The sequence below is a fragment of the Crassostrea angulata genome, chromosome 4, assembly GCF_025612915.1.
Source record: "Crassostrea angulata isolate pt1a10 chromosome 4, ASM2561291v2, whole genome shotgun sequence".
In the NCBI taxonomy this organism is placed as follows: domain Eukaryota; kingdom Metazoa; phylum Mollusca; class Bivalvia; order Ostreida; family Ostreidae; genus Magallana; species Magallana angulata.
The window spans coordinates 15642457-15670237 of record NC_069114.1 but is presented as its reverse complement, the minus strand read 5'-3'; the positions used below and the strand labels follow the sequence as shown (position 1 = coordinate 15670237).

Below are 27781 nucleotides of genomic sequence, written 5' to 3'. Positions count from 1 at the left end.
TCTGGCCTTATAGTTTTTGAGAAGAAGATTTTCAAAGATTTTCTCTATATATTTCTATGTAAAACTTGATCCCAATACTGTGGCCCCACCCTACCCACAGGAACTGTGATTGAAACAAACTTGAATCTGCACTACCTGAGGATGCTTTCATTTTAATTTGAGCTTTCCTGGCCTAATAGTTTTTGAGAAGGTTTTAAAAGATTTTCTCTTTATATTTCTATGTAAAAATCAATTCCCTCATTGTGGCCCCACCATACCACCAGGGACTATGGTTTGAACAAACTTGAATCTACACTACCTGAGGATGCTCCAACTTTAATTTGAGCTTTTCTGGCCTGACAGTTTTTGAGAAGAAGATTTTTAAAGATTTTAATTATATATTCTTATGTAAAACTTGATCCCCCAATTGTGGCCCCACCCTACCCCCGGGGACAATGATTTGAACAAACTTGAATATATACTATCTGAGGATGCTTCCATTTTAATTTGAGCTTTTCTGGCCTAATATTTTTGAGAAAAAGTTTTTTAAAGATTTTCATTTTATTCCTATGTAAAACTTGAGCCCCCAATTGTGGCCCCACCCTACCCCCGGGGACCATGATTTGAACAAACTTGAATCAAAACTACCTGAGGATGCCTCCACACAAGTTTAAGCTTTTCAGGCCGAATAGTTTTTGAGAAGAAGATTTTTGAAAAATACCAACAAATTTTCAATAATTCTCAATTATCTCCCCTTTAAAGAGGATGTGGCCCTTCATTTGAACAAAATTGATTTCCCTTTACCAAGTGGTGCTTTGTGCCAAATTTTGTTGAAATCTGCCCAATGGTTCTTGAGAAGAAGATGAAAATGTGAAAAGTTAACAACAACGACGACAGCGACGATGACAACGACAGACATCGGACAAATTTGTGATCAGAAAAGCTCACTTGAACTTTTGGCTCAGGTGGGCTAAAAAGAGAGTTGAAAATGCGTTAATAAAACTATTTCCATAACCGTGCCCTTTACGCCACTCTCTCTCTCTAAATCATCTCTTCATTAGACTTTTCTGATGTAGATCAGATTAAAGGGGCATGGTCACGATTTTGGTCAAATTCTATTTTTATGTTGTTACTATTTACAATGCTTTAGAAATGCATTTCTAATGATCAAATAAAATTTGAGAGTCACTTGTAGAGTTATAAGAAAGATACAGGACTCACAATTCTTTGTAATGTAAACAAGGCTCGTGCCCTGTTTTTGTTTACATAGGTTCAATATTCAAGTAGAAAAAATCCTCTTCCAGCTTACTTGTCTTTTTTATTTATTTTAAGCATAGATAAACAGTTCTTAACGTTTAATACATTCGTTTTAGGTTTAAAACTGAAAATTTTACTTCAACGTTCAAAATGTAAACAAACACTTTGTTTACATTACAAAGAATTTCAAGCTCTGTAACTCGCTTATAACTCTACAAATGACACTCAAATTTCGGTTGCCTATTAAAAATGCCTTTCTGAAGCATTGTAAATATTAAAATCGGAAAAATAATTTTTGACCAAAATCGTGACCATGCCCCTTTAAGAGAATGCCTTTCTCCTGGGTTGGGTTTTTTAGCTCCACCCACATCCAATATTCTTTTAAAATGGTTTTAAATGGTTTAATGGTACATGTATGTATGTGGCATGTTTTATCTTTTTTCGACATATTTTAGTCACAGTTTGAAACACGATGTTGTTTGTCAGGTGCCCCCCCCCCCCCAAAAAAGGTAACAATTTTCTTGTGTGTGAGTTCGCCGCTACGAATACTCTACGTATTTTAAAGAAAGAATGCAGTTTGCAGTAATTGATTTTCGTTTTAGATACACATTTCCTTATTTTACTCTGAGTTAAAAATGGTCAATGTATTTACTCTTCAGTAGCTCACTCCACGTGCAAATCAAAAGGTTTTGCGCGTTAAAAGACATCGCTGGTGCGCTGTCCTAAGTATATTCTTAATCGTCGTGTGTTCTATAAAAACATCTTTTTTGTACATCAAGAGTCTTTGTACAATGTAAAACCATAAAATATGAATCCGCCCCATTCACTAAAATCTACATGTATGTATGGCAAAAGCGCAGGTCTTTGCAATTAGCCTAAATAAAACGCTTTTGCAAACATTAAACTTTTTTTAATATTATACAATATTAAGTTTATATATATATACGGTATATATATATATATATATATATATATATATATATATATATATATATATATATATATATATATATATATATATATATATATATATATATATATATATATACACCCATCAATCACAATAATACCAGGTTTAAAGAGTCTTAATTATCAAGCTTACTCTACATTATTAAAATCATCAGCTTTTTAAGAGATATATAGGAAAATAGTATTTAAATAATTGGATATGTGAGTGTTTGAACTTTTTTAAACCAAAGAAATCCGATTAAAAGTATGTCCTACAAGTATCGTAGTACACGTTTACATTACGGGTATATAAATTTTGGTTTTATGTGGATTTTGTTCTTAACGTTAGACAACTATTCAAAAAGTGACTTTTCTAAAACATTCATGCATATAGCCACAGATATTGAAAAGAGGTTCCATTCGTGTGTTGAATGCATCGCCTAGTGGTATTTTCTTTGATTTTGCGGTAGCAGGATCGATTACATTAAGCAACTTTTAAATTACATGTATCTCATCTGCTGTTCTTTAACGACATGCCTAATTGTGACAAGGAGCACACGGCAAATGCGACCGGTCAACAGGGGATGCTTACTTTTCCTAGGCACCTGGTCCCACCTCTATCTTCGTATATCGCTTTATGAATTTTTCAGATGATTGACAGTTTGTTATTGTCATTTTTCATTTTGTACAGTTCTGGGAATGAGAATAAAGATCTCTATATTAACCTACATTCATTGCATTTCGCTGGAACTAATAACGATTTAGAATATCAACTGATTTTACACACATAGTTCTATATGTTATTTTTTTTAGATGCAGATTTTCAAAATGTATGACAAATCAGTGGTTACAGCCACCATTATAAAATCAGTACCCAGGTTTCGACAATTATACTGCGACAGATACCTGTATCTTTTTTTGGATTAAAAGGTACTTTCCGTTTAAACACGGGCATAGGCAAAATAATGGGAAAATGGTCTGAATTTATGCCAGATTCGAGATATAGATAACGCCATTAAGAAAATAATACTTTTCAATTTAAAAAATTTAGTAAGATACAGTGTTTATAATATATAAAACAAGAAATTCCTCTACCGATTTGCCGGTGCAAAAGCTGAAAATCGGGTCGATTAAGAATTATATCCTTAAACATATGAAAACGGTCCCTTTTTTATACAATGAATAAAGGAAAATCTACTATTCTACCACGCTTGTGAAAATTTTAAAAACAGTAGAGTGAATAAATATTGTACATTCCGATTAATGTTGATAGATCAAACAGCTTTTTAATTGTAATGATTGACGCATTATCGATAATTATTTTCACCCTGTAACGGTGATTTTTGCTCTGGTTTGTGACCTTATCTTTTTAATGAATACAAACAAATAGAATGAGTGGACGGTGGATCATAAGACGATACATGTATATATATAAAGAAATTTAGCAGATCAGACTCCCTTACATATTACGTGACTTTTTTTATCGTCAAATTCTCATCAGTTGAGGGAAAACCTAGCGATCAGAAATGAAATTCGTTGATAAACAATTTACAAATAGGCCTTGGGTATTTTTATAAATTAAAGTAGATGGAATAAAGTCACATCAAACTCGCTTACCGCGAAATCGAAGTCACCTGCCACGCGTTGCACAGACGAGTACATTGGGTTAAGAAACTTCATATCAGTTAAACAACATCATTTTATAACATGGAAGACCAACTGGACCTTTGCATTCATCTTAAAAGTAACATATGAGGTACATTTTTCCTCGTACAAATAGATAAATGTTGACAAAGTGTATTGACCAGATGAAAAAGAAAAAAATATTTTAAAAACTTTCAAATGTGTGGCGTGCCTAAAATTTTACGGAGATTGAATGTAAACAGTGTACCCTACCGAAAATAATGATGTAAATAATATCTTCCATTTTTTGGGTAAGAAAGTGATTCAATAAGAGTACATATATCAAAGATTAAGGAGCTATTAATCACATTAATAGTTTTAAGAATAAATCCCTGACAATTTCAAAGCCCGAATTTAAAATGCAATTCACTTTTAAATTGCAATTTGCTAACTGTGTTCAAAAAACCGATTGTTAAATATTAATGCATATGATCTTCTAAATGTGTCCCTTTTAAAATATTGATTTTCAAAATGTTATCAAATATACATAATATTAATATATACATAAGAAATGTTTTTTTTTAAAATAACTATACCTTGAGTAGATATTTTGTATGACTTTTTCATCTCTACTACATCCTCTGCAAGAATAAAGATTAAATCTTTCAATGTATGGAATTATTTTTGATTTGTTAATATATTTGCGTAATTAAAATTGTGTTTGCCAGTCATATGAATACGCTACCTCTATATATTCAATTCTTTGATCATCAAAGACCCCAATACCTTTTGCAAGAACGTGAGTCATGGTTCATTGTGACGTTTTAAACCAAAACATGAAATGTTTCTACATGTATTACACGTTTATTTAATCTTATTACCCATTTGTTAAACTCACTTGTCTGTTACCCTTCATATTTGTAAGACCACTCTGCAACTCTCCAAACTCCTTTGTAGTAATGAAGATAACATCTTTAAACATATAAAATTATTTTGGATCCTGTTTGAAATTGACATTGAGCCCTCCTTGGGGCCTAGGTATTAGTGTAGAGTCATTATTTTACCAGTTTACAATCTATCCTTTCTAGGAATGCTTGCATTCTAGTAACTATGTATTGTAGTTCTTGAGAATAAGATTTTGAAACATTTTGCTGTATATTTGAATGTAAAATTTTGAACCCATTATGGTGCTTCAAGTATAAGTTTGGGGGTGACAATTTTAACAATTTATATTCATTTTGATATTAGGGTGCCTGCACAGTAATATCATAAATGTACCTTTGTAGTACTTGAGAAGAAGATTTGTAAAACTCATATTATATATATATATATATTATATATTATATATATAAGTTAAACTTTTTTGGGCCCCATTATTATTCTGAGTGTCACAAATTTAAAAATTTTAAATTTACATTATAGGATGATGCTTGCATAGTAATTCCACTAATTGAAGCACTGTGGTTCTTGAGAAAAGGAGTTTTAAACATTTCCTAATGTTTTCATTTGTCTAATTTTACAATGTAAACCCCATCTTTTGTCCCGGTTTTAGTTTTGGGGCCCCAATTTTAACAATTTGGAATTTGCACTGTATATTCAATCTTTGGTATAAATATTGGTATTTCTGGTGCCGTTGTTCTTGAGAAGAAGATTTGTAAAGACATGCACCCTATTTAAACTAAATCGCAATTCATCCTTTTTAAAACACGTTTTGCCATTTATTTTTATTATTTAAAATCTAGCTCTTTCATATAAGGATGTTGTGAAGCAAGATTTGTTAATATTGGCTTAGTGGTTTTAGAGAAGAAACCAAACATGTGAAGGTTTCAGACGGACAACGGGTGATCGGAAAAGCTAACTTGAATCTTCGCTTCGGGTGAGCTAATGATTTAAAATCTACACTGTCTGATGATGCTTGCATAAAAATATCTCAAATTTAAGCATTGTTGTTCTCAACAAGAACATTTTAAAACAGTTTTCTGTATATTTTTATGCTCAATTTTTAACTTCTCTTTGGGCCTTTTATTGGTCCGGGAGTTACGGTTTTAACTATTCAGAATCTACACCCTCTGATGATTCTTTCATATAATATCACAAATTGTAGCATTGTAGTTCTTCAGGAGAAGATTTTAAAACATTTTCCTTACATATTTATATGATTTGATTTGAAACCTTTTGCGACCAAAGAATTGGGATCCCGATGTTAACAATAAGAACTAGATGCTGTCATTAGACAGTATTACCCGCACCATGTGTTTGCCCCTAAATAACACTGTTTTGTACCAGTTTATTTAAAAATGAAGGCTATATGCAAGCACCGGTAATACAATTAAAATTCATAATTTTCACAACTGAAGGATGAGATCCCTTCCCATATGATAATACACATCGTGACATGAGCAGCACTTTATGTGCAATTTGGGGTAGAACTGTTTGCAGTGAATTTTCAGGTAATCAATAATCTCAACATTTTATGTCATAGAAAGTATAATGGTCTACATAATTATCACAAACAAGATTAAAAATTAAATTATGCCCCCTCTCCGTTGCGGTTGCCGGTTTTAGATTTGCTTCTGTGTGCCTACATGAACATCATCATGTGCACAGATTTAGAGAAGGGGTGGGGGTGAAGGGTCCAGACCCCCCCCCCTCCCCATGAAAATTCATTTATATCAATTGTAAAATTACCAAAAATACACCTTTGACCCCAATACTCTTACAGACATGTAAATGCTCAAACCCATTGCGCTTCAATGTTAGGTAACATTATTTGGGGGGTAAATATTTAATAAATATTTAATATACTTTATTGTTTATCTCAATAGAAAGTATACATGTACATCACAATATGCAGGTGTCCTGCACCACCTTAAAGCTGTTATTTACCTAATAAAATAGTGCAAGTGGATTTGAAGAATAGGTCATAAAAATACATGCATGTTACATGTACAAATGAATGATCTTTGTCTGAAGTTACGTACACAACACAGGTCTGCATGTCTCATAAGCAGGTACTAGTTTTACCCAGCTCTTCGATTAGATGGGTTCACGTGTATATATACATGGGTGTTGCTAAAACGCGGAACGGAAAACGGAACGGTAGGGAAAACGGAAAATCTTATCTAATGTTATTTACCGCATAGATTTGTTAATTATGCTAAAACGATATACTTTATGTACCTTTTTAATTTTTTTGAAAGATAAGCAATATTAGATTATTAATTCAAGAATATTTATTTCCTCAAAATTTACAGTACATGCATTGACCACTATATTCTGTCCCAAAATATCCTCGATTCACTTTTTGCTGTATATTTATATATACCTCAGGGTTCAAGCAATTCTCTTTTAGAAGCATTAAACATTCTCATTATTCTTTCTTTAAAACGTCCTCTCTAGCTAATCAACTGGTATAAATACACGGCTAAAAATAAAGAAGTCTACAGGGTTTTGCATTTCAACAGACCCGGATGATAGTGTTGAAAAATTGTGCAAGGTCTTCTGAGTGACTTCCAAATGGAGAAAAGATGTCAACATTTTCCATTATAAATCGTCCAAATGTGCTGCATGAATATTTTGGGATCGACAGACTATAGTCCCAATGTATAATCGGAAAATCAAACCAGGCAACGTCTAGAGCTCTCTATTCGGATCATATGTATATATCTGCTGGAATAAACAACTGCTTAGTAATGCAAACGTAAACAAAATTGCATTGCTAAAAATACTAGTTTCACAAATTACCGGGTATTTTAATGTTTACTGTATTTTAATTTTTAATGTCGTCAGTCCTACGGTTTTTTTTTCCTTCCATCTCAATGATACTGTACGTATCGTCTGTATGATAAAAGATCGTCTAGAACACAGAAAATTCAATTTTGATGTAAGTATATACATGTACATCATATTTGAAATATAAAAATACTCAAAACACTCATAAAACGCTTTCACTAACCGCGTACGTTACGCTGATATGCCAGCAATACCATATAAGAAAAATAAGATGAAAAATTAAAGCTAATATGCTCGTTTAATCATGTTAATGTTTCACAATTCGTATACATTTGATTTTTCCGTTTCCGTACTCAACTAAAGCTGAATGAATACAATGCTATAATTGATAGACATTCATATGAATATTAATAAGATACCAACATGTTGATAATCATTCATTAGATATAAATAAAAGATACAAAGTAAATCGTTTCTGGCCAGTCTATATACCCTTTTTTAAGCGATAAACGTGATGATATTTTCCATTCCGTTCCGCTTTCCGTTCCGTTTTCCGTTCCGCGTTTTAGCAACACCCATACATACATGTCGGTGTTTTCCGTATGCAGAAAAGGAATAGTTAAGATCAGCTAAAGGAATTCATTATTGTGTTTTAATTGGATTATCATTATGATGTTGACCAATTTAGGTAAGCATAATACATGTAGTAGCAGTAGCACAATATAATGAGATGCCAGCATACATAAATAAGTTCTTCTTTCACTTTCTAAATGTGATCTCCCTTTGACAGCATACTTTATCATCATCTTTTAATATTTAAATAAGCTTATCATCGTTACCTATCCTATCGCAGTTGTAAAGTTTCTGTCATTTTAGTTGAAAAAGTTATTTTTTTCATTTGTCAGACTGCATGCACTATTGAGTTGACCTGCTATGTTTAGGAGACTTTACAATTGCACTGCTTTGTTTAGGAGACTTTACAATTGCCCCAAATAGGCGAATACACATGGAAGTGATGCATATAACATTTTGTTTATAAATCTTAAAAATTGAATTAAGCAATTTCCAAAATCTGAATGTTTTTCACGAGAGAAAAAGCAATCAAGAAATGATTTAAAATTTGCAACTGTACACATGTAAGAATGTATTAAGAAGACTGGGGGGGGGGGTGAATGTGGAGTATAAACATTTATAATTTGAATCATTTATTGTTATTAATTTTAACTTGTCAATGAATACTACTTATTGATCCCAAGGTAGAAATATGACCTCTGATCATATCTCAATAGATCATTTGTCAATTATGCAAGGTGTAATATAATTTTTTTTAAGAATAACATTTTTTACCAGTTTATAAAAGTTTTTAGACACCCAAATTATATTTTAATTTTAATAGATCATTCGACAAGGGAGGGGGGGGGGGGGGAGAGAGAACAGTTTATATTTGAGTTTGTTTGGGAGTGGGGGTTCCAAGTCATATATTTGACAATTTTTTAATGTAATTTAAAATAAGACTAAGCCATACTACAGTCATGTTACAAAACAGATGATTGATCTATATCTGGGTTCTTAAATTGAATCATATATCATGAACATATTATATTATTGTTTCTTTGTTCAAGGCATTTAAGATGGTCTGTAGGTCATGATCCCAAGTGCTCTTCCTGAAATTATTAAATATCATAAAAACCATTCAGATCCCCACCTTAATCCAAAGATATTATTCCTCCTTAGGTCATGCAGGCGCATCAGATCATTATGGCATGTAAGTCATGACCCTAAGGGGTCATCCTGACCCCCTTAGAATCAGAAATTGTCAATTATCTTTAAATTATTGATGTTTGATGATCCTATCTCTATTTAATCTTTTTTATTAAGTCTCCCGAATGAAATTTGGAGACTTATTGTTTTTGTACGGTTCTTAATACGGTACATGTATTATTATTCTTCATCTTCTTTCCTGCTCTGAACTTGTTTCTCAGAGATGGCTGAACAGAATTGTACAAAACTCTAGGATATGATAGGCCTGGATATCTAGTTGTGCACCCTGGTTTGATTTTTCTCATTTTGGGTTAGACAACCACTTTTCGGGGGAGGGGGGGGGGGAGGGGGGTGTCAAAAGGGTGTGGGGTCTAACATTGAACCTTGTAGGAAGAATCGTAGACTCTACTGTAAATGGTAACTTGAAAATGGACAAAGATAATAATATAGGGTTTTCATAATCATATATTGGCTGTTACTGGCAATATATAGGGTTTATTAGATCTGACCCCTGGGGTCATCCCCACCCCCCAGGAATTCGAAATTACCATATATCTAAGAAACTGTTATAATCATGACCCCTAAACCATATATATTCTTGTTCCTTGTGTCAAGGGGCATCAAACGGTATGTAGGTCATGGGCCCCGGGGTTGGTAATGACCCCCCTTGAACAGAAATTGCACGAATATCTCAAAAACGGTTGAGATGCCCACCCCTTAACCATATATATTCTTGATCCTTAAAGGGCATCAAAAGGTATGTACCGGTAGTTAATGGGCCTCAGGGTTAAATTTAATTTTTCAAAACCGTAATGCACATCTATGGAACAGTTCCTATCATATCCCAAGATATGATGTGTCTATCCATTAAATCATAAAAGGAGTTCTAGGATCTTTGTTTTTTTGAAGTGATAAACGTTAATTTTCTGCTACTTTTTGACTCCCTGGATGAAATTTAAATTTTGAAAACCTTACTGCACATCTATAGAACAGTCCCTATCATATCCCAAGATATGATTGTCTATCCATTAAATCATAAGAGGAGCTCTTGGATCGATGTTTGTTTTTTTTAGTGATAAACGTCAATTTTCTTCTACTATTTGACTCCCTGGATGAAATTTAAATTTTTAAAACCTTATTGCACATCTATATGACAGCCCCAATTATATCCCAAGAGATGACGTAGCTACTCCAAAAGTTGTAAGAGGAGTTCTGGGAACCATATTTTTTTTGCCAAAAAACGTCATTTTTTGTTGCCCACTGATCCCCTTAATAAAAAAAAAATTCTGGAACCTGATCACGCCTCAATATGACACCGCCAATCATATTCTAGAAGATCATTTGGCTACTGCCAAAAAAAATGACGTTTTTGAAACCAGTTTTTTAAAAAAAAAACGTCATTTTTTAGCCATTAAATGACCCCCAGGACAAAATTAAAAATTCCGAAACCTTATTGCGCATCTATAGGATACCCTAAAACATATTCCAAAAGATGATTTGTCTACTGTTGAAAATGTAGGAGGAGTTCGAGGAAGAAGGTTTTTTGTGAAAAAACGTCATTTTTTACCAATTATTTGACCCCCAGGACTAACAGAGAATTTTTGAAACCTTTTTACAAAACAACATGATACCCCAAATCAAACTCCAAGAGTTCAGTTTGCTGGTTTATAAGATGTAAGAGCAGTTTGAGAAAGTAAAACGTGACAGACGGACGGACGGACGGACAGACGGACGGACGGACAGAACAGGGTAACAACAATATACCCGAACTTTCTTTAGAAAGTGCGGGTATAATAAAAAATATTTGAGGATATTTGCATAGTAAGATCACAAATTGTATCATTGTTGTTCTCAAGAAGAAGGTTTTAATCATTTTTATATATATTTTTATGCTAAAATTGAACCCTTCTTTGGGCCCCAGTATTGGTATTTAGACTTTTCACAATATATACAAGCTATGGTACACATATTGGCATTACTGGTGCAGTAGTTCTTAGGACAAGTTTTAAACATTTTCCTATATATTTATATGTTTAACTTTCAACTCCTCCTTGGGCCCCAAAATTGGTCCTGGGATCGCGATTTTAAGAACTTGGAATCTACACTGTCTGAGAATGCTGTCACGATTATATCACAAATTGTAGCATCGTATTTCTTCAGGAGAAGATTTTAAAACATTTTCCTTACATATTTAAATGATTAAATTTGAAACCTTTTGGGACCCAAGAATTGGTTCGGGGATCCCAATTTTAACAAAATGAATCAACACTATACGCATGTATTTGTAGTTCTCGGGAAGAAGGTATTAAAACTTTTTCTCTATATTTTTATGTTAAACTTTGAACCCCTCCTCAGGCCCAAGAGATGGTCTGGGGTGATGGTTAAAAGTATTTAGAATCTACATTATCTGATATTGCTTGCATAGTAATATCACAAATTGTGGCATTTTAATTCTTAAGGTCAAGATCTAGTAAATAATTCCAGACTGTCTTTTTGGTGCTAGAACCATTATGACGTCACAATTGACTTGATGAATCTTTTCCCGTATTTTACGGCTTTAAAGGAATTATGTAGATAATACAACAATATTTTGACATTCTATATTTAAACACGGGAACATTAATCCCGGTACCTATATTCAATCTGACATCATTTTAAAGAGGAGATCGAGAGCTTGATTAATACCGTTTTAGGAGAGACTGTAGGCATTCTAGATATATTTCATTAGTCAAAAATGGACAAAACTCCAAGATTTGTTACTTTTATCCTTTATATTTCATAGAAAATAGTTGTTTAAAACATGATTTTTACCAAAATTTTAAGCCCCAGTACACCCTATGAAACAAAGATATTGTTATGAAGCATCATTTAAAGAGCTTATATCTTGAATATCATAAACCTGTAGGCACCTCTTATTTACTAGATCTTGACCTTAAGAACATTTTTAAATATTTACCCAATATATCCATATGTTAGACTTTGAACCTCTCCGGGGGCCCCAGTATTAGTCTGGGGAAATGGCTTTAACAATTTAGATTGTTATATTCGGTAGTATATTCTCACTATATAACTCTATATAGACGAATAGTCAATAAATGTAATATTAGCTTGTCCGAAAAATATTGACCGGCTAGGAATAATATCTAGAGAACATTCCCTCTATTTCAAATAATCGCCTCTGATTTGAGGATTAGTAAACTATGACGTAAATAACAGTTCGCGACTCCAAAAACAAGGTGACGTCATAATAGACAGTCAGTCAAGGCAAGTAAACAACGGACACGCAATGCGACCGTTTGCTATCAAAATGGATGTAAGGATTTGCGAATTAGTGTGAAGTAAAATCAGGTAGAACATCTGTATGATAATTCTTACGGTCGGCGGAATATCACCAGTGACCGTTTGATACTGAGGATATTTTGGAAATGAACTTTGCACAAAATTGAATTCGTGAATTCTTTGTTGAGCTGAGAAAATTACGACGACTTATTTTCAATTACTTTATTAAATTTTGGTTTGTTTCTTCATATAACAAAACAAATGTTGACTGTGTTTTCGGGCAACATTGATTATATTAGCCCCCTTGGGACAAAAAAATAGTGACCTCCGCTTTGCGTCGGGCAATATTTCGTTCCTCGGGGGCTAATATAATCAATGTTGCCCTCAACCCCAGTCAATATTTGGATAATGTTCACTATAAATACAAGTTATGATGTAAGATTGGCATTATTGATGGAGTGGTTCTTCAGAAGAAAATATTTTAGACACCCATCCTCGTTTCACTGTTTCAGAACTATCTCCCTTTTAAATGGGTCTTTAATTTTAACAATTTGGAATCCAGGTTCCATAAGAATACTTTGTACTAAGTTTGGTTAAATTTGGGGTAGAGGTTAAAGAGGAGAAGCAAAAAATGTGAAAAGTTTACAGACAGACGGTCGGACGACGGACAAAAAGCAATCAGAAAACATGAGTTGAACCTTCAGTTCAGGTGAGCTAGAAAGGTGGGTCATGTTTCAATGTGAAGCTTATTAATCTAAAGATGCAATGTTTCTATTATATATTGATTTAATTCAATTATCCGTTTGTTCAACAAACTTGTCTACTACCTTTCAGATTTGTAACATCAGTCTGTAACTCTCCAAAACCCTCTGTAAGAATGAAGAAACAATGTTTATATGTATAAAATTACTTTGGATCCTTTTTGATACATTTGCGCGATAAAAACTGTTTGTCTTTACATAAATATGAAGCTTCACTTTATTTAATTTTTTATTATCTCAGACCCATATACCTTTTGAAAAAAGGTGAGTCATGGTTTATTGAGTTGTTAGTAAATAAAACCATGCGATGTTTCTATTTCATATATTTAATTTTATTATCCATTTGATAAACCAACTTAGCTGTTACCTCTCATGTATATAACATCAGCCTGTAACTCTCCAAAACTCTCTGTAAGAATAAAGATAAAGTGTTTACATGTATAAACGTATTTTAAATCCCTTTTAATACATTTAGGCAATAAAAACTCTTTGTCATTTACATAAACATGTATTTTTTTTATTTTTTTTTATTATTACAGACCTACATACCTTTTGAAAAAAGTGAGTCATGGTTTAATGAGCTGTTACATGTAACTAACGAAAACAGGCAATGTTTCTATTTCATATATTAAATTAATTTTATTATCCATCTGTTAAACCAACTTGTCTGTTACCTTTTATGTTTGCAACATTAGTCTGTAACTCTCCAAAACCTTCTATAAGAATGAAGAGAAAGTCTTTAAATGTATAAAATCATTTAAAATCCTTTTTGATACAATTGCATAATAGAAACTGTTTGTCATTTACAAAAAAATTCAGCTTCACTTTTTTTCAATCCTTTTTTATCACAGATCCAAACACCTTTTGCAAAAATGTGAGTCATGGTTTATTTAGATGTTATTTATTTAAAACAAACAATGTTTCTATTATATATCTATTTAATTTTATTATCAATTTGTTAAACCAACTTGTTACCTTTCAGATTTGCAATATCAGTCAACAGTGTATCTATGTAGAGCTCTATCGATTCAGGGTCCATAACACAAGTTTTTAATTTGATCAGAGTGTCCTGGTACTTAGTTCCAGTCCCCAGATAACATTCCAACTCTTTTACAATTTGAGAAATATGTTTCCACTTTCGTTCAAAATCTGAGTCTGAGAGAGAAAAGTCCGTAGCATGTCCATACCATTCGTTTCTTGAAATACGAACTCGTTCTATGTTTGCTGACACACTGTTATCAGTATTTTCTGGATCGTTCCCCCATTTGTTTTTGTGTGGAGAAATTGAACAAACGTTACGTAAGAGGAAATAGAGCAACGTAATGTCAAAGTCGGAGTATATTTTGCTATAGACGAGCTGTTTTTGTTTTTCGCTGATAGAAGGTTTTCTTTTTTCACGTATGTAATCTTTAACTTTCCTTTCCAAGTCAGGCGGAGATATCTCTTTTGCGAGAACTTCGCGCAGTAAATCAATGCAGGGACCCAGTAACGCCCGGGCAATTCGGGCTAAATGTGTAGTCCCCCGATTCGATTTATATTTTGATAAAGACATCCTTTCTCGGATATAGTATCAACAAGATTTTCTACAAAAAAATATAAAATAAGAATGTAGAAAGGTTTTCTTTAATATCAGATAACACTCTTACAATGTAGAATGTAAAGACGTTGAAAGTGTTAAAAGCGAACGTGACCGCCGCTGTGAAAAGCTGGCGAGCAAAGCGAAGGGAATAAGAGCGAGCAAATCCACAGATATATAAAAATATTGACTGTATCCTTATAAAGTAAATGGCTGACCTAATACTTAGAACTTAGAGTTCAATAAGGGCTCTTGACGTGTATTTTAATTAGTATTGCACAAGTGTTGGTTAGAACCAAGAGTCAGAATTATATCACGCCTCCTTAACTTTGCATTTTTCACAGAAACGTTAGAAAAGCTAATATATTATAGACCTACATAAGTATAAATAAAAATCATTATATAAAATGCGATAGTGTCATCACGATTCATTGCTATTTTCAATACATTCACCACGATTCAATAAAAGGTAACATAAATTCTTGGAAGTATTTGGTAGCCATACTTTTTTAATCGTTCATCGACTGCTTCCAAGGTATATAAAGCGGTCTTGGAAGTTAAGGTTGTTTAATTGCTTTCCGGGTGCAAAGATTTACAAATGTATGAACTCTATTTGTAGTAAAATGAAAAACGTGAGGCCCTAGGGCCGCATCACTCATCCAAGTAACATTGACCATCTTACTTTAATCAAAGCAGCTTTAAAATATCAAATACAAATACTAAAGGCCAGTCGCGGGTGTTTGATTTTGCACCTGCTGTGCTGGATACTTTGCATTTGATTAAAGATGTGTAAAAAAAAAAGAAAAAAAAAAGTACACATCTCTTTTCGGTGATAGTCGATTGTTATTGTCCACCTCCTTTTTCCATTAATCGTCGACTATTTTGACATTTAACTTAGTATAAATTGTTCAATTTCGATGTCGACGTCATCATGGTATACAAAAAGCAAGCGCATTGTGACAGAAAATGTTATGATATACGTACATGTATACAGATACGGGGCGGATGATTGACAATAATCATTCATCACATGATATTTTTATTTTTTGTTTGATATTTTCTATAGATGTAAGTATATTATAAAATCAAAGTACTGCGAGTACTGATAAGCGGAAGCATGATTGTAATTAAAATTACCAAGCAAAATTAAGGTTCTATAGGACACCTGTCGATATTGATCTGAATGAAATTCATTATAACTAAAATACTCTTACCGGTTGAGTAATTTCAAATTTTTCAAAACACTTGTCCCAAAAATATATTTTAAATATTTTTGGAAAGGTAAAAGTTATAAAAGCCTTACAAGGATTCAAACTCTCGACTAACAGATTCGTAAATAACGCTCTAATGCGGCAAGTGCTCTATACTGTTAGATAAGAATTTCGGGAAAGTAAACGCATTTGATCGGAGGTCAAACATGAAAGTGTTTTATATCACCTTAACTGCATAATAAAAAGGCACTGTAAGTCGTTTTCAACTTCATCAGATGCAAACGTAAAAGTTGATGTTGGTAAATGATTGTTTACTAAATTTCTTAATGTGACAAGTGGACTTCGTGTGTAAAAAGAAGTAAAGGATATTTACAGAGGCGATAAAATTAAACCTGCGTTTTCCCCAAATTCAATCGTATGTCTTTACTCGTACATGTACCTGAAGATTTATTGAAGTCATTATCATAATGACTTTAAAAAATCTTCAGTTACGTGTAAAATTTAAATCCAATAAACCTTCTAAGTCTAATGACTTTCAAGCAAAATGATCAAAGGAATATATAACTATTAGTTGTTTTTTAGAGATATTTTGATATGATTACATCCACCAAGTATAATTCCCTATATTTCTAGTAGAAATTGATTGCATTCATGGCTTTGTATAACCTGACATGAGTAAAATACAAACGCGCCGTTCATCGATTGGTCGAAATCTTTATCAGCCTAAGAAATATCACGGACTGCCCGAAATAATCATGATGATATTAGACTCAAGCTCCAATAGAAGACGATTTGGCTGTTTCTTTTATCTAACAAACGGATGAATATAAACAATAGTTTAAATGATTTTATTTATTTCTTACTTTTAAAGATCAATTTATTAAGTTGATAAAAGAGAGATTTAAATATAAACAGTATTATGTTATCTTTAGTGATTCATGGATGTTATAAAGGTAGCAATCATTGCAGAAAAAATTACATAACCAGCTATATAACACAGGTGTTGCAACCACTATTGAAATAAAACCACTATTGAAGTAAATTATTTCAATAGTGGTTGAAATGAATCGCATCCTTAACCACTTAAAGTCTTTTGAAATACTATATTTCAATAGTGGTCGTAGTGAGGTACACCCCCAACCCCCATTGAAAAAAAATTATATTAATAGTGATATTTATAATAATATTTATCAATAAACAATTATTCAATATACAGGGAGTTTGAATAGAAAATCTGGCAATTTACAAGATGTTCACAATAATATCATAGGACATGATATGTTTGTAGAAAGAGAAATCTAAAGAAAAAAGTATAAATTTTCAAAGAAATATTAATAAAGAAATTCATTCTAAGCTACGAATGAAAACATAATTTTAATTGAAGTTGTACTTCAACAGTGTCTGTAAATTGATTTTCAAAATGGAATACATCCCTGAACACTATTTAAATATTTTATTTTAATAGTGTATGTATTTCAATAGTGGTTGAAAAGTGATTCTTCAAATGAAATACATTCCCAACTGTATTTAATTAATTTATTTCAATAGTGGTTTTATTTCAATAGTGGTTGCATAGTGATTTTTCTAATGAAATGCATTCCCAACCAGTATTGAAATAATTTATTTCAATAGTGGTTTTATTTCAATAGTGGTTGCAACACACGGGTTAATATGTATTTTCGACAATGACGCCACTTTCATATCCTGCATGAATCATCAAAGAGGCAATCGGTTTTCGGAACGCAGTTCGCTATTCGCAATTCAAAAGTGAACTGCGTTCTAGAACGCAGTTTGCAATTCAAAATCTATAATTAATATTTCGGGCCTTAAACTTTTATGGTCATCTGCTAGTAGTATACGACTGCCATTGAGAATATATAGTAAAGTGGTCAACTCTAGTTTATGAGATTCGGGTTTTTTCGCAATTGAAAAGTGAACTGCGTTCTAGAACGCAATTTGCAATTCAAAATTTATAATTCATATTTGGGGCCTGAAATTTTCAGGGTCATCTTCTGGAGGTATACCATTACCACCCTGTAAATATAGTGAAGTGGTCATCTCTACATTTTGAGATTCAAACTTATATGCAATCTAAAAGTGAACTGTGTTCTGAAATGCAGTTTGCAATTAAAAATTCATATTTTGAATTTTACGCCTGAAATTTTCAATGTCATCTACTAATGGTATACCATTACCACTATGAAATATAGTGAAGTGGTCACCTCTAGTTATTGAGATTCGGGTCTCTGAACACTATTCATTATAATGGGGTTTTAAACATTGGGCTTGGAATCATCGATGTTTTCTTTACAAGTTTTTTCAGAGGGTTCACGTCAATAGATGACTGAGGGAATAGAATTCCCAATTTTCCTTCCGTGTTTTTGCGGGTATTTGCTCGCTTTAGGGACTGATATATAACATGAGATGAATTATTAACAAAAATATGTTTATCTTTATTCAAATAAGCTCTCTGAATACGACGTTTATCACGCGTGCTTATTATATCTTATGAACCTAACTCCGTCACCCACGTGCCCTATGATATTGCAGGGAATGAAGACACATTAGCAATTTAGTTAAAACCCCATTTGTATCTAGGCCAAGTTAAAATAAGTGAAAATGGTGCATACAAATTAAATTGTATTTAACTTCATCGAAACGAAATGATCGCCAGAATAAAAAATGGGCTCATGTAACAACAATCACAATGGCCTTTTCAGAATGTATGGATGCCGTTTGATTTATGTCCTTACATATTTCAAATATTTTATATCATTGATTAATATATTAATTATTATATTATTTATTTATTACATTTTTAGAAATGTAGCATATTCTAAATAGCGATATACCGGAGATATCTATACCCTGTATAAGGCAAAAATATCGGCAAAAATATCGGCTAAGCGATTTGACGTTATCATCAAGAGTAGTGCATAAAGGCTATTGTAGACTGAAAAAATGTATTAATTACCTTTATCAAAAATGTATTACATGTGAAATGTTTCATTTTGACCTCTCTAAAAATGGCTGACCACCGTAAATGGTCGAATGGACCCGCATGTCAGAAATATCGATATTTTAGTGCACCCGTGAAAAAGTTTTAGCTGACTTCACACAATTAATGGTGCATAAAATGAACAAGGTTTAATTCTGTTATTTTTTTTTACACATTCTTAAATTTAACCGTTGCAAATTCTTGACATTTGATTAAAGATTTTTGACATGTAAAAATTGACGTCATTATCGTACTTGATTTCAAACGGCGAGGAGTTTCCCGAAAGTGACGGAGTTAGGGTAGTGACGGAGTTAGGGGGATATGCGATATATATATATATATATATATATATATATATATATATATATATATATATATATATATATATATATATATATATATATATATATATATATATATATATATATATATATATAAGCACTAAAAATAACCAACAACACGAACAATAAAGTAAAATATTGTCAAATTTTCGGGACAACCCATTCCTTCTTCAGGACAACGAAATAAAAACTACATAAGAAAGAAGAAAAACATCTACAAAACTAGCAATAAACTACAAACTAAATAATATATAAAAAATAGATAATGTATAAACACCGGATCAAAACGTGGCAGCTACATCTTTGTATTTAAGACTTCAAGCCCGAGAAAGAAAAATCTCGTCCGACGCAGCGGACGGTCTGTGAAGAAGTGCTGAAAGATAACGCGAACGAATTAACTTGCTAATTGGGGGTTGCTGTTAATTTAGTTGTACTAGTAAGATAATTCGTAGTGAAAGTTTGTAGTTTCTTCCGAAAATTCTCAAACCTGGAATGCCAGGACGTCCCATAGTAATTGCCATTGGACATCCTACTGAAAAAATTTCAGAATTCATCGACCTTCATCTCCGTCCACATGTTGAAAATTTACCGTCATATCTTAATGATACAACAAATTATCTTAACAAAACGCCATCTTCAAATCTTCCAGATAATACTATTCTCGTGACGATGGATGTTACATCCCTTTTCACCAACATTCCGCATGACGAAGGTATTGCAGCCTGTAAAGAGGTATGGGACGCTAGAGAGGTTCAGATCCCTTCAACTGAATCTCTCACCAAGCTCCTAGAGCATGTTCTAAAATTCAATAATTTTATGTTCAATGGAGAACACTACCTTTAAGTCAGTGGCACTGCAATAGGCACCAAAATGGCACCATCTTATGCCAATATATTCATGGGTAATCTAGAGCGCAACCAACTAACACAGTCACCCTTCAAACCTCTTAGTTGGTTGCGCTTCATAGACGACATCGAAATGAAGTGGGTTGACAGCAGAAACAACCTCGATGATTTTATTACCTTTGTCAATTCTTTCCATCATTCTATCAAATTTACGACTGAAATTTCAATAATCATCCTTCCACCATCAAAACTAAGAAAATTAAAGAACCCGTCGGGGAACATTTTAACTTAGATAATCACAAATGGGAGGACATGATGGTTTTGGTCATTGATCACAACCCTAACTAGACAGATGCGGAGAGAAAAAAAATAAAGAAAAATTTTGGATGCATAGACTGAAGTCATTCCGCCCTGACGGCATCAACAAATTAAGTGACTTCACCAAAATGAACATCAACCTGACAATTTTAGGCCCTAAATATGAATTATAGATTTTGAATTGCGAACTGCGTTCTAGAAGGCAATTTACTTTTCAAATGCGAATACTGTAAAGTTCTTATATTACACGAGTACTTAATTCCGCTATCCCGCTGGTTTGTATCAAATCGCGAAAATATAAAATCGCGAATGTTTCTCCTTTTTTTCTTACAATTTTTAACTCTCAGAAAATAATAAGATGACCCTAAAAATTTCAAGCTCCAAATATGAATTCTAAATTTTGAATTGCGGACTGAAACGCAGTTCACTTTCCAATTGCAATAAGACCGAATTTCAAAAAGTTGAGATGATTACTTCACCAAATTTTCAGAGATGTAATAGTATACCACTAGTCAATGACCCTGAACATTTCAGGCCCCAAATATGAATTCTGAACTTTGATGTGGTTTGCAAAGATTGGTATGCATTAAATACGATCAACAATTTAATAACAGGACAACATTCCTCAAAAGTAATCACACCTTAACTTTTAGCAAATCATAAGCCCACAGCCCAAATTCGAGTCCAGTCTGTCGCATTGTAACTTTGGCACGTTGCTTTATTTTACTAATGCACTCTCTACTCCCAGGGGTTAAAACTAATGGGTACCTGGCAAATGCAACCTCGGTTCTGGTTATATGGCTTGTGTGCTTAATTGACGATGATATTGATTGTACAAATGTTGTCTGCATGTTTCATTATAATTTGTATACGTACTACAATGCATAATTACACCTACTTTAAGATAGATATAATTAATAGATAGATAGATAGATAGATAGATAGATAGATAGATAGATAGATAGATAGATAGATAGATAGATAGATAGATAGATAGATAGATAGATAGATAGATAGATAGATGAACATAACTGTATACATATTTTTTTTACTATAACGGTTTTGATATACATTACATAGTCTTAATAGATGAATAGTCTGTTTATTTGAAATATTTTGAAATCATAGTTCATGCATGCATACATGAACACATGACTTCTTATATATAGCAGCTCTGCTACCGGTTAAACGGGTTGCTCACTTTTCACATCATTTAAAATATATGCAATAATATTCGGCAACATTTGATATTTTCATCGCATTCATCAAACTATTAGATCTGAGATACGGATGCGATAATTCTATACCCAAGCGATAGATACTTCATTATGCAACCCATTCTCTCACCAAGAGTCGTGCTTCGAAAGCTTCGCAAGAGTGAATGCAACCTCATTGACAATGTTGATCTTCCAGACGTCAGAAGTAACATTTCACTGTTGTGTATCACAAGTAGCAAATATTTGCGTTCATAAATATAACAAAATATACATGTAAGTATTTGATAATCGTGTCTTATAACGTTAACTTTAGAAACATCTAATAGACCTTATTTTCTTTATTTTGAGCCTGCACAAAATCCGCCGCTGGGGTTCTTATGACCCTCCCCCCTAATTACCACCTGTTGTTTTAATTAGCAACTATCTGAAATGTGTTAGATTATTGCGCGGAGCAAATAATTCTATCATTCTAATCTTCCTTTTTCAAATAGAACTTTACAAATCGTTGTTCTTGTTGGCACAAACCTTGTGTATAACTTTGTCTTTTGTATATGTGTGCATTTGCGCTTTGCCACTGTACAGAATATTATATTTTGTGACGTTTGTTCATTTGCACTTACCCCCTGCACAATGAGCTTATTTATGGGCTGTCACGTATTGTTGTTTTGTTTGATTTGTTATGAGGCAGCCCATTGGTAGCCGAAAGTCACTGCGTCCAGTAACGCCAAACCATAATATATTTAGTCCAGACCAATCTCTCTCAATTAATTATGAGGTATCTTGGAAAAGTGAAACAATTGTCAGAATCGAGATCATTCATCCCATTCTGTTTACTGGAGTTGAGTATTAAGCGCTTCTGGATATCATTCCCCCTTTCGATCCTCATCGATCGATCGCGATCGCGTGGGTTGTGATAGTATATAATTAGCTACAACGAGGGTTGTTAGTCATTTGCAGTCCGAAGCTGAGGGAGTTCACTTCGTAATAGGTGAGGACAAACCTCGGTATTTAGATAAGTCTTATGTGCCTAAATAAGGCTTTCGAGACTTGATTTGTTATTGCATTAGCTTGTGATAGCTGTCAGGGTTGATTAAAAGCGCGCGCGCTCCATAGTAGAGTGGGATACTGTAAACATTGTTGATTAAAACATTTGATTGAGGAATTTATAGTTTATTTACATATTTCTTAAATTGCTCAGACAGAGCAGCCGATTACATGAACCAAGAAACGTGGCAGCGTCGGGATTCGGCAAGAAATAAAATCTGTACTACTCATTTTAAATAAGTATTTACAATGAAGGAAATAGTAGATTAAGAAATTTTATTCTTGGAGAGCATTTGCGAGCGATTGCGCAAGGAGATAGAGAGATACTCTACATCGTTAGATAGACAAGAGCAAGCGCGCGATTCTTGCATAGCGACTTTGGTTGGTGCGACCGGGGACCAGAGTCATGCAACTAATGATACAGTGGTACTGCAGGGAAATGAGCAAATTGAAAACCTTGTTGAAAGAGGGTCCAATGAACATATTACAGTGTGCCCAGCGAGAGTGCAGCACAGACAAGGTAGAAGTGAAACAGAACTTGCTGTATATTTACAGCTTATGGAGTGATGAACACCCAGTTATAGGAAGCGCACAGCGGAGAGCGCGATCGCAGTTGATGGCAAATGTTTCTGCTTTATTAGGGAATGCGCTAAATAATAGAGATATTTCCATAACAGCGCACAGACGCATAGCCTGGGAGCTGGAACCAGAAATTTAATGAATGAAAATCTACTAGAAGAGGAATTTGACCACGGTAATAGAGGTTCAATGTGTAACATCAAACCAGCGCGACAACTGCTGAAAATAATTTTTGGCTTGACTACAAGTCCCATTTTAATGCATGCGCTACCCTAATTAATTGGTCGGGAAAAGAAATAGGCCTGTATTTAGCTGTATCACTAAGAGGGACAGCTCATGGCATACTAGGGAATGTTTCAAAAGAAACAGGTCAGCATTATGACTTGTTGGTAAAAGCTCTTGAAGAACGATTTGCGCCACCAAGTCAGACCGAACGTTACCGGGTGCAGTTAAAAGAGAGAAAACAAAGAGCTTCTGAGACCCTGTCCAAACTAGAACAGGCCATCCGTAGATTGACATGCCTTGCTTATCCTACGGCACCAGCGGAAATAAGGGAGACGCTAGGTAAAAACACATTCATTGATGCACTAGAAAATTCGAATATGCGCTTGCGCATGAAACAGAATAGGCCTGAATACTTAAATGATGCAATCCGGCTTGCAGTAGAACCACATGCATTCTATAGAACAGAAAGAAGTGATTTGCGGATGGTTGAGGGTAAAGTACGCGAGTGCGATCAAACCGCACACTCAACAGAGCTTATTGAAGCAAGTTAGATAACTTGGAGAAACAGGTCCAAGATCAGAATTTTCGGAGGAGACGAACATTACAGTTGCCAGTCAGAAACACAGATGACGGGGGTAACTTTCTATTATTGCAAGGAAAAGGGACACATTTACAGAAATTGTCCGAAACTTAAAAATTAAGAAAAAAATAGAAAACGTAATGCATCAGCGAGGAAAGGTGGCAATGCGCGGCGGATTCGTAGTGAGCGCAGGAGGAAGCAGCGCCAAGCCCGATGACTTATTGGTGGAAGCATTATGATTAACAAATCTGGTATTTTTTTGAAGCTGAGATAAATGGAGTACGGTCAAAAATGTTGATCGATACAGGTGCGCCATTGACGTTTATCTTAAAAAAGGTGCATGATACATGCATAATTACAGACTCCCGGCACTAGAGGAGAGTGGAAAGAAAGGTTGCCTTTTATGACTTATTTGCCCCTGCCCAAGAGGTCCTTGAGTGGTATAGTCATTAACTCTCTACTTATATTCCTCTTATTCTAGAGATGCTTCAGACGGGAAAAAAGGAGCAATTGGTCATGTAGTTTTCAAGAAGAAATTTTTAAAAATCTGTTTACGAACGACGCACGACGATGGACGTAAACCAATTTTAATAGGTCTCTTATCTGAGGGATTTACAAGGCCTAAAATCACTGCAATCATTGTAAAATTAACGATTCTGAACGATTTGCCATTCTCAAACGTTATTAAAAGTATTAAAGAGCAATGCAAAAAAAGTTAACCGAGACATGAACTTGGTTGACCCAGTACGTGATCAAGTTTTCTTTGAAGCCATTCAGGCTTCACCTGATTTGATTTCGTGACCAATGAAGTTCATTTCCCGGTGAACATTTTAAATTGCTGTTTAATTTCTTTAATCATGTTTTTGATTTTCTACAAAATACATGTATATGTCCACTATATATACATAAAGGCAAAATTGTTGGTCTGTAGTAAAGTCTTTCTGTACATTTTTGCGATACCAGAATGTAGTTCCTGTGTTTAATTGTCAAAAAAAATAAAATAAAGACAATGTTAATAGAAAATTTGAGGAAACAACTGTCCCCTCTTGACACTCCCTCCTTTTAATATGTTTTCTACCTGTTCTTTTTTTCTATGATTACCAAAACTTTGAAGTGTAATACTAATCAATATGGAACATCACAGGCTCCTTACGTTATATATTTTTCTCATAATAAGAATAAATAATCAGTTCAACCAAAACGGTACATTACACCTGTCATTATTAAAAATCACCCCTCGATCTGCATCTACTGCCTTAGATATGCGACAAAAGGCTAAAGGGAAAATATATGACGTCGGATGCCTGTGTGGTACAATTGTACTGTATATAACTTTTTATCTTGGAATCTACAGATGAAAACTACAGAAAAAAAACACGTACATGAACATGTACACTGTAGTTGCATAGATAAGCATTGATTTTTATAAATTACCCATTGAAAATTAAAAGCAAGAGTAAAAATATGCATTAGAGTTTGCAAATAATAATTTGATTATGATGCGCAACATTAACCGTGGAATGAAAGAGCTATTAAAGAGTTATTATAATGACATAATGTATCTTGCATGTAAATATTATTATCGTGCGTGTAGACTTAATTGTATTGTATGTAAATAATATAATTTTCTTGCATAATGACATATTTTTTCTTGCGTGAAGGGGACGGAATTTGTCAACATAAATATCGCTTATATGTGACTTCAAATATGATAGAAACTACTTATTTATATTGTCATGTAACTTTTTTTGGTTGTCAAGCGAAAAAAAAATATGTAAACATGCAACTTGTATAAGTTGACATGCAACTTATATGTATTTAGGTTTCATTTATGTCAACATACGACTTAATTGGGTTGAAATACACCTTATTTATGTTGCCATGGGTATATATCTCTAATTTTACAATCACTAGGACAACAAATATGCGTTTTTATGGAAAATTGTAGAAAAGTTCCTATAATTGCAGCGTGTATATGCATTTATTGCAAAATTTTAAATGAGAATACTTAACACATTCAGAAAAGATGATCTGCAATTTTGAAAGTAAGTGTCAAAACTGAATTATCATATAATTTGGGGGAAGAATTGAAATTGGTCCATGTACACCATTCCCTAAACTGGGAAATTCCCTCCTTTTAGTTTTACTGTCATTTTCGGAGTTTTTCAATACATACCGCATTTTGCCAGAAAGCGAATCAGTCTGACCTACATGTATGACTGACAATTAAACTCGAGAAAGCCGAAGAGATCTAACCCAAATGTATCACTATCATCTTCTTTCTGTAGCAGCACTTCTCATTTGAAGAGCGGCACATTTTATGCAAAAGCCTAAAATATCAATGTTTTGATTTTTTATTGTGCTCGGATTTAATACTTATTACGATATCTTTGCGTACTGTATGTTTTCATAATCAATCAAAATTGGGCTTCACCAGATTATCACTGCTCATTCTTTTGTCAATTTTGTTACTTTCCTGAATGGAAAAAAATACGATGCCTTATATCTCATACTTCATGCTTACTAGATACATAAAAAGAATAGAGGTATACAGTTAAAAAATTTAATGTTTTCTTATGCAGTTCTGAAAGATAAGTAATAGTTGCAGAAAAATTAGCCATAATCCGCTCAAACACTCACTTGATAACATGTCTCCTCTGATATTTGCGAAAAACGCAAACGTTTACTGAGACCCTGGGCCAGTAATTCTTTTAAAAAATTTGAGGAAGCAATCCTGTTTGGCTTACGATTTTAGGATTTCATTGATATAATTTTAATCTATTTTTCCTACTTATATAAATTTATATTATATCATATACATGTATCATAGATATTATGTTTATAATATAACTCTTCGGATGTTTTTAACAGCTCTTCGAGTTCCTTTGGTTTGTTATGAAACACATACCGGTGGCCTTAACCCTTGTCTCTTTAAAACGTTTTCTCCGTTGCATTTTCTTTTAACATAGGAACATATAGATTAAATGTTTATAAACCTTCATCTCAGAAACCAGGAAATGTGGATCATCAGGTAGTGTATTTCCAAAGATTATTTTTTAAAAATCTTTTCCAGATACCTATCAGCCAGGAAAGCTGAAACTTGTGTGGAAGCAGGCAGTGTAGATTCAAAGTTGTGAAAATCATGACTAGTGGGGTAGCATGGGTTCACAGGGGGACACATTTTTAACAGAAAAATATAGAGATAAATATTTCAAAATATTATTCTAACAAGAGGCCCAGGGGCCACATCGCTCACCTGAGCAACAATTGCCTTAATTCTGATTAAAGTAGCATTACAGTATCAAAATATCTTGACAACTAAGTACAGTAGATCTTGCTAAAAAAATTGAAAATCTGCCAATTTTTATCCACCTCTTTTTTTTGGGTAAATACCAAGCCCTTTTTGTTGTTGTACCTGTAAGAAAATTTTTCTCTATTCCTATGCCCCCTCCATTTCGAGGCCCCACTTTTCTCTAGGGAATCATGGTTTCATCAAACTTAAATCTA

General features: G+C 33.4%; 1 protein-coding gene across 5 annotated transcripts in view; it reads right to left on the bottom strand.

Annotated features, from left to right (window-relative positions):
- LOC128180116 (uncharacterized) overlaps positions 1-27781 on the bottom strand; it is an 82298-nt gene that overhangs the window by 6159 nt on the left and 48358 nt on the right. For all 5 annotated transcript variants that reach the window (XM_052847979.1, XM_052847980.1, XM_052847977.1 and 2 more), the window contains 4 exons: positions 14316-14923; positions 14015-14056; positions 13708-13749; positions 13407-13448 (listed from right to left, as the gene is read on the bottom strand). In XM_052847979.1, coding sequence (XP_052703939.1) covers positions 13407-13448; positions 13708-13749; positions 14015-14056; positions 14316-14892 — 703 coding nt within the window. In that variant the 5' untranslated portion in view covers positions 14893-14923. The remainder of the gene's footprint in view (positions 1-13406; positions 13449-13707; positions 13750-14014; positions 14057-14315; positions 14924-27781) is intronic.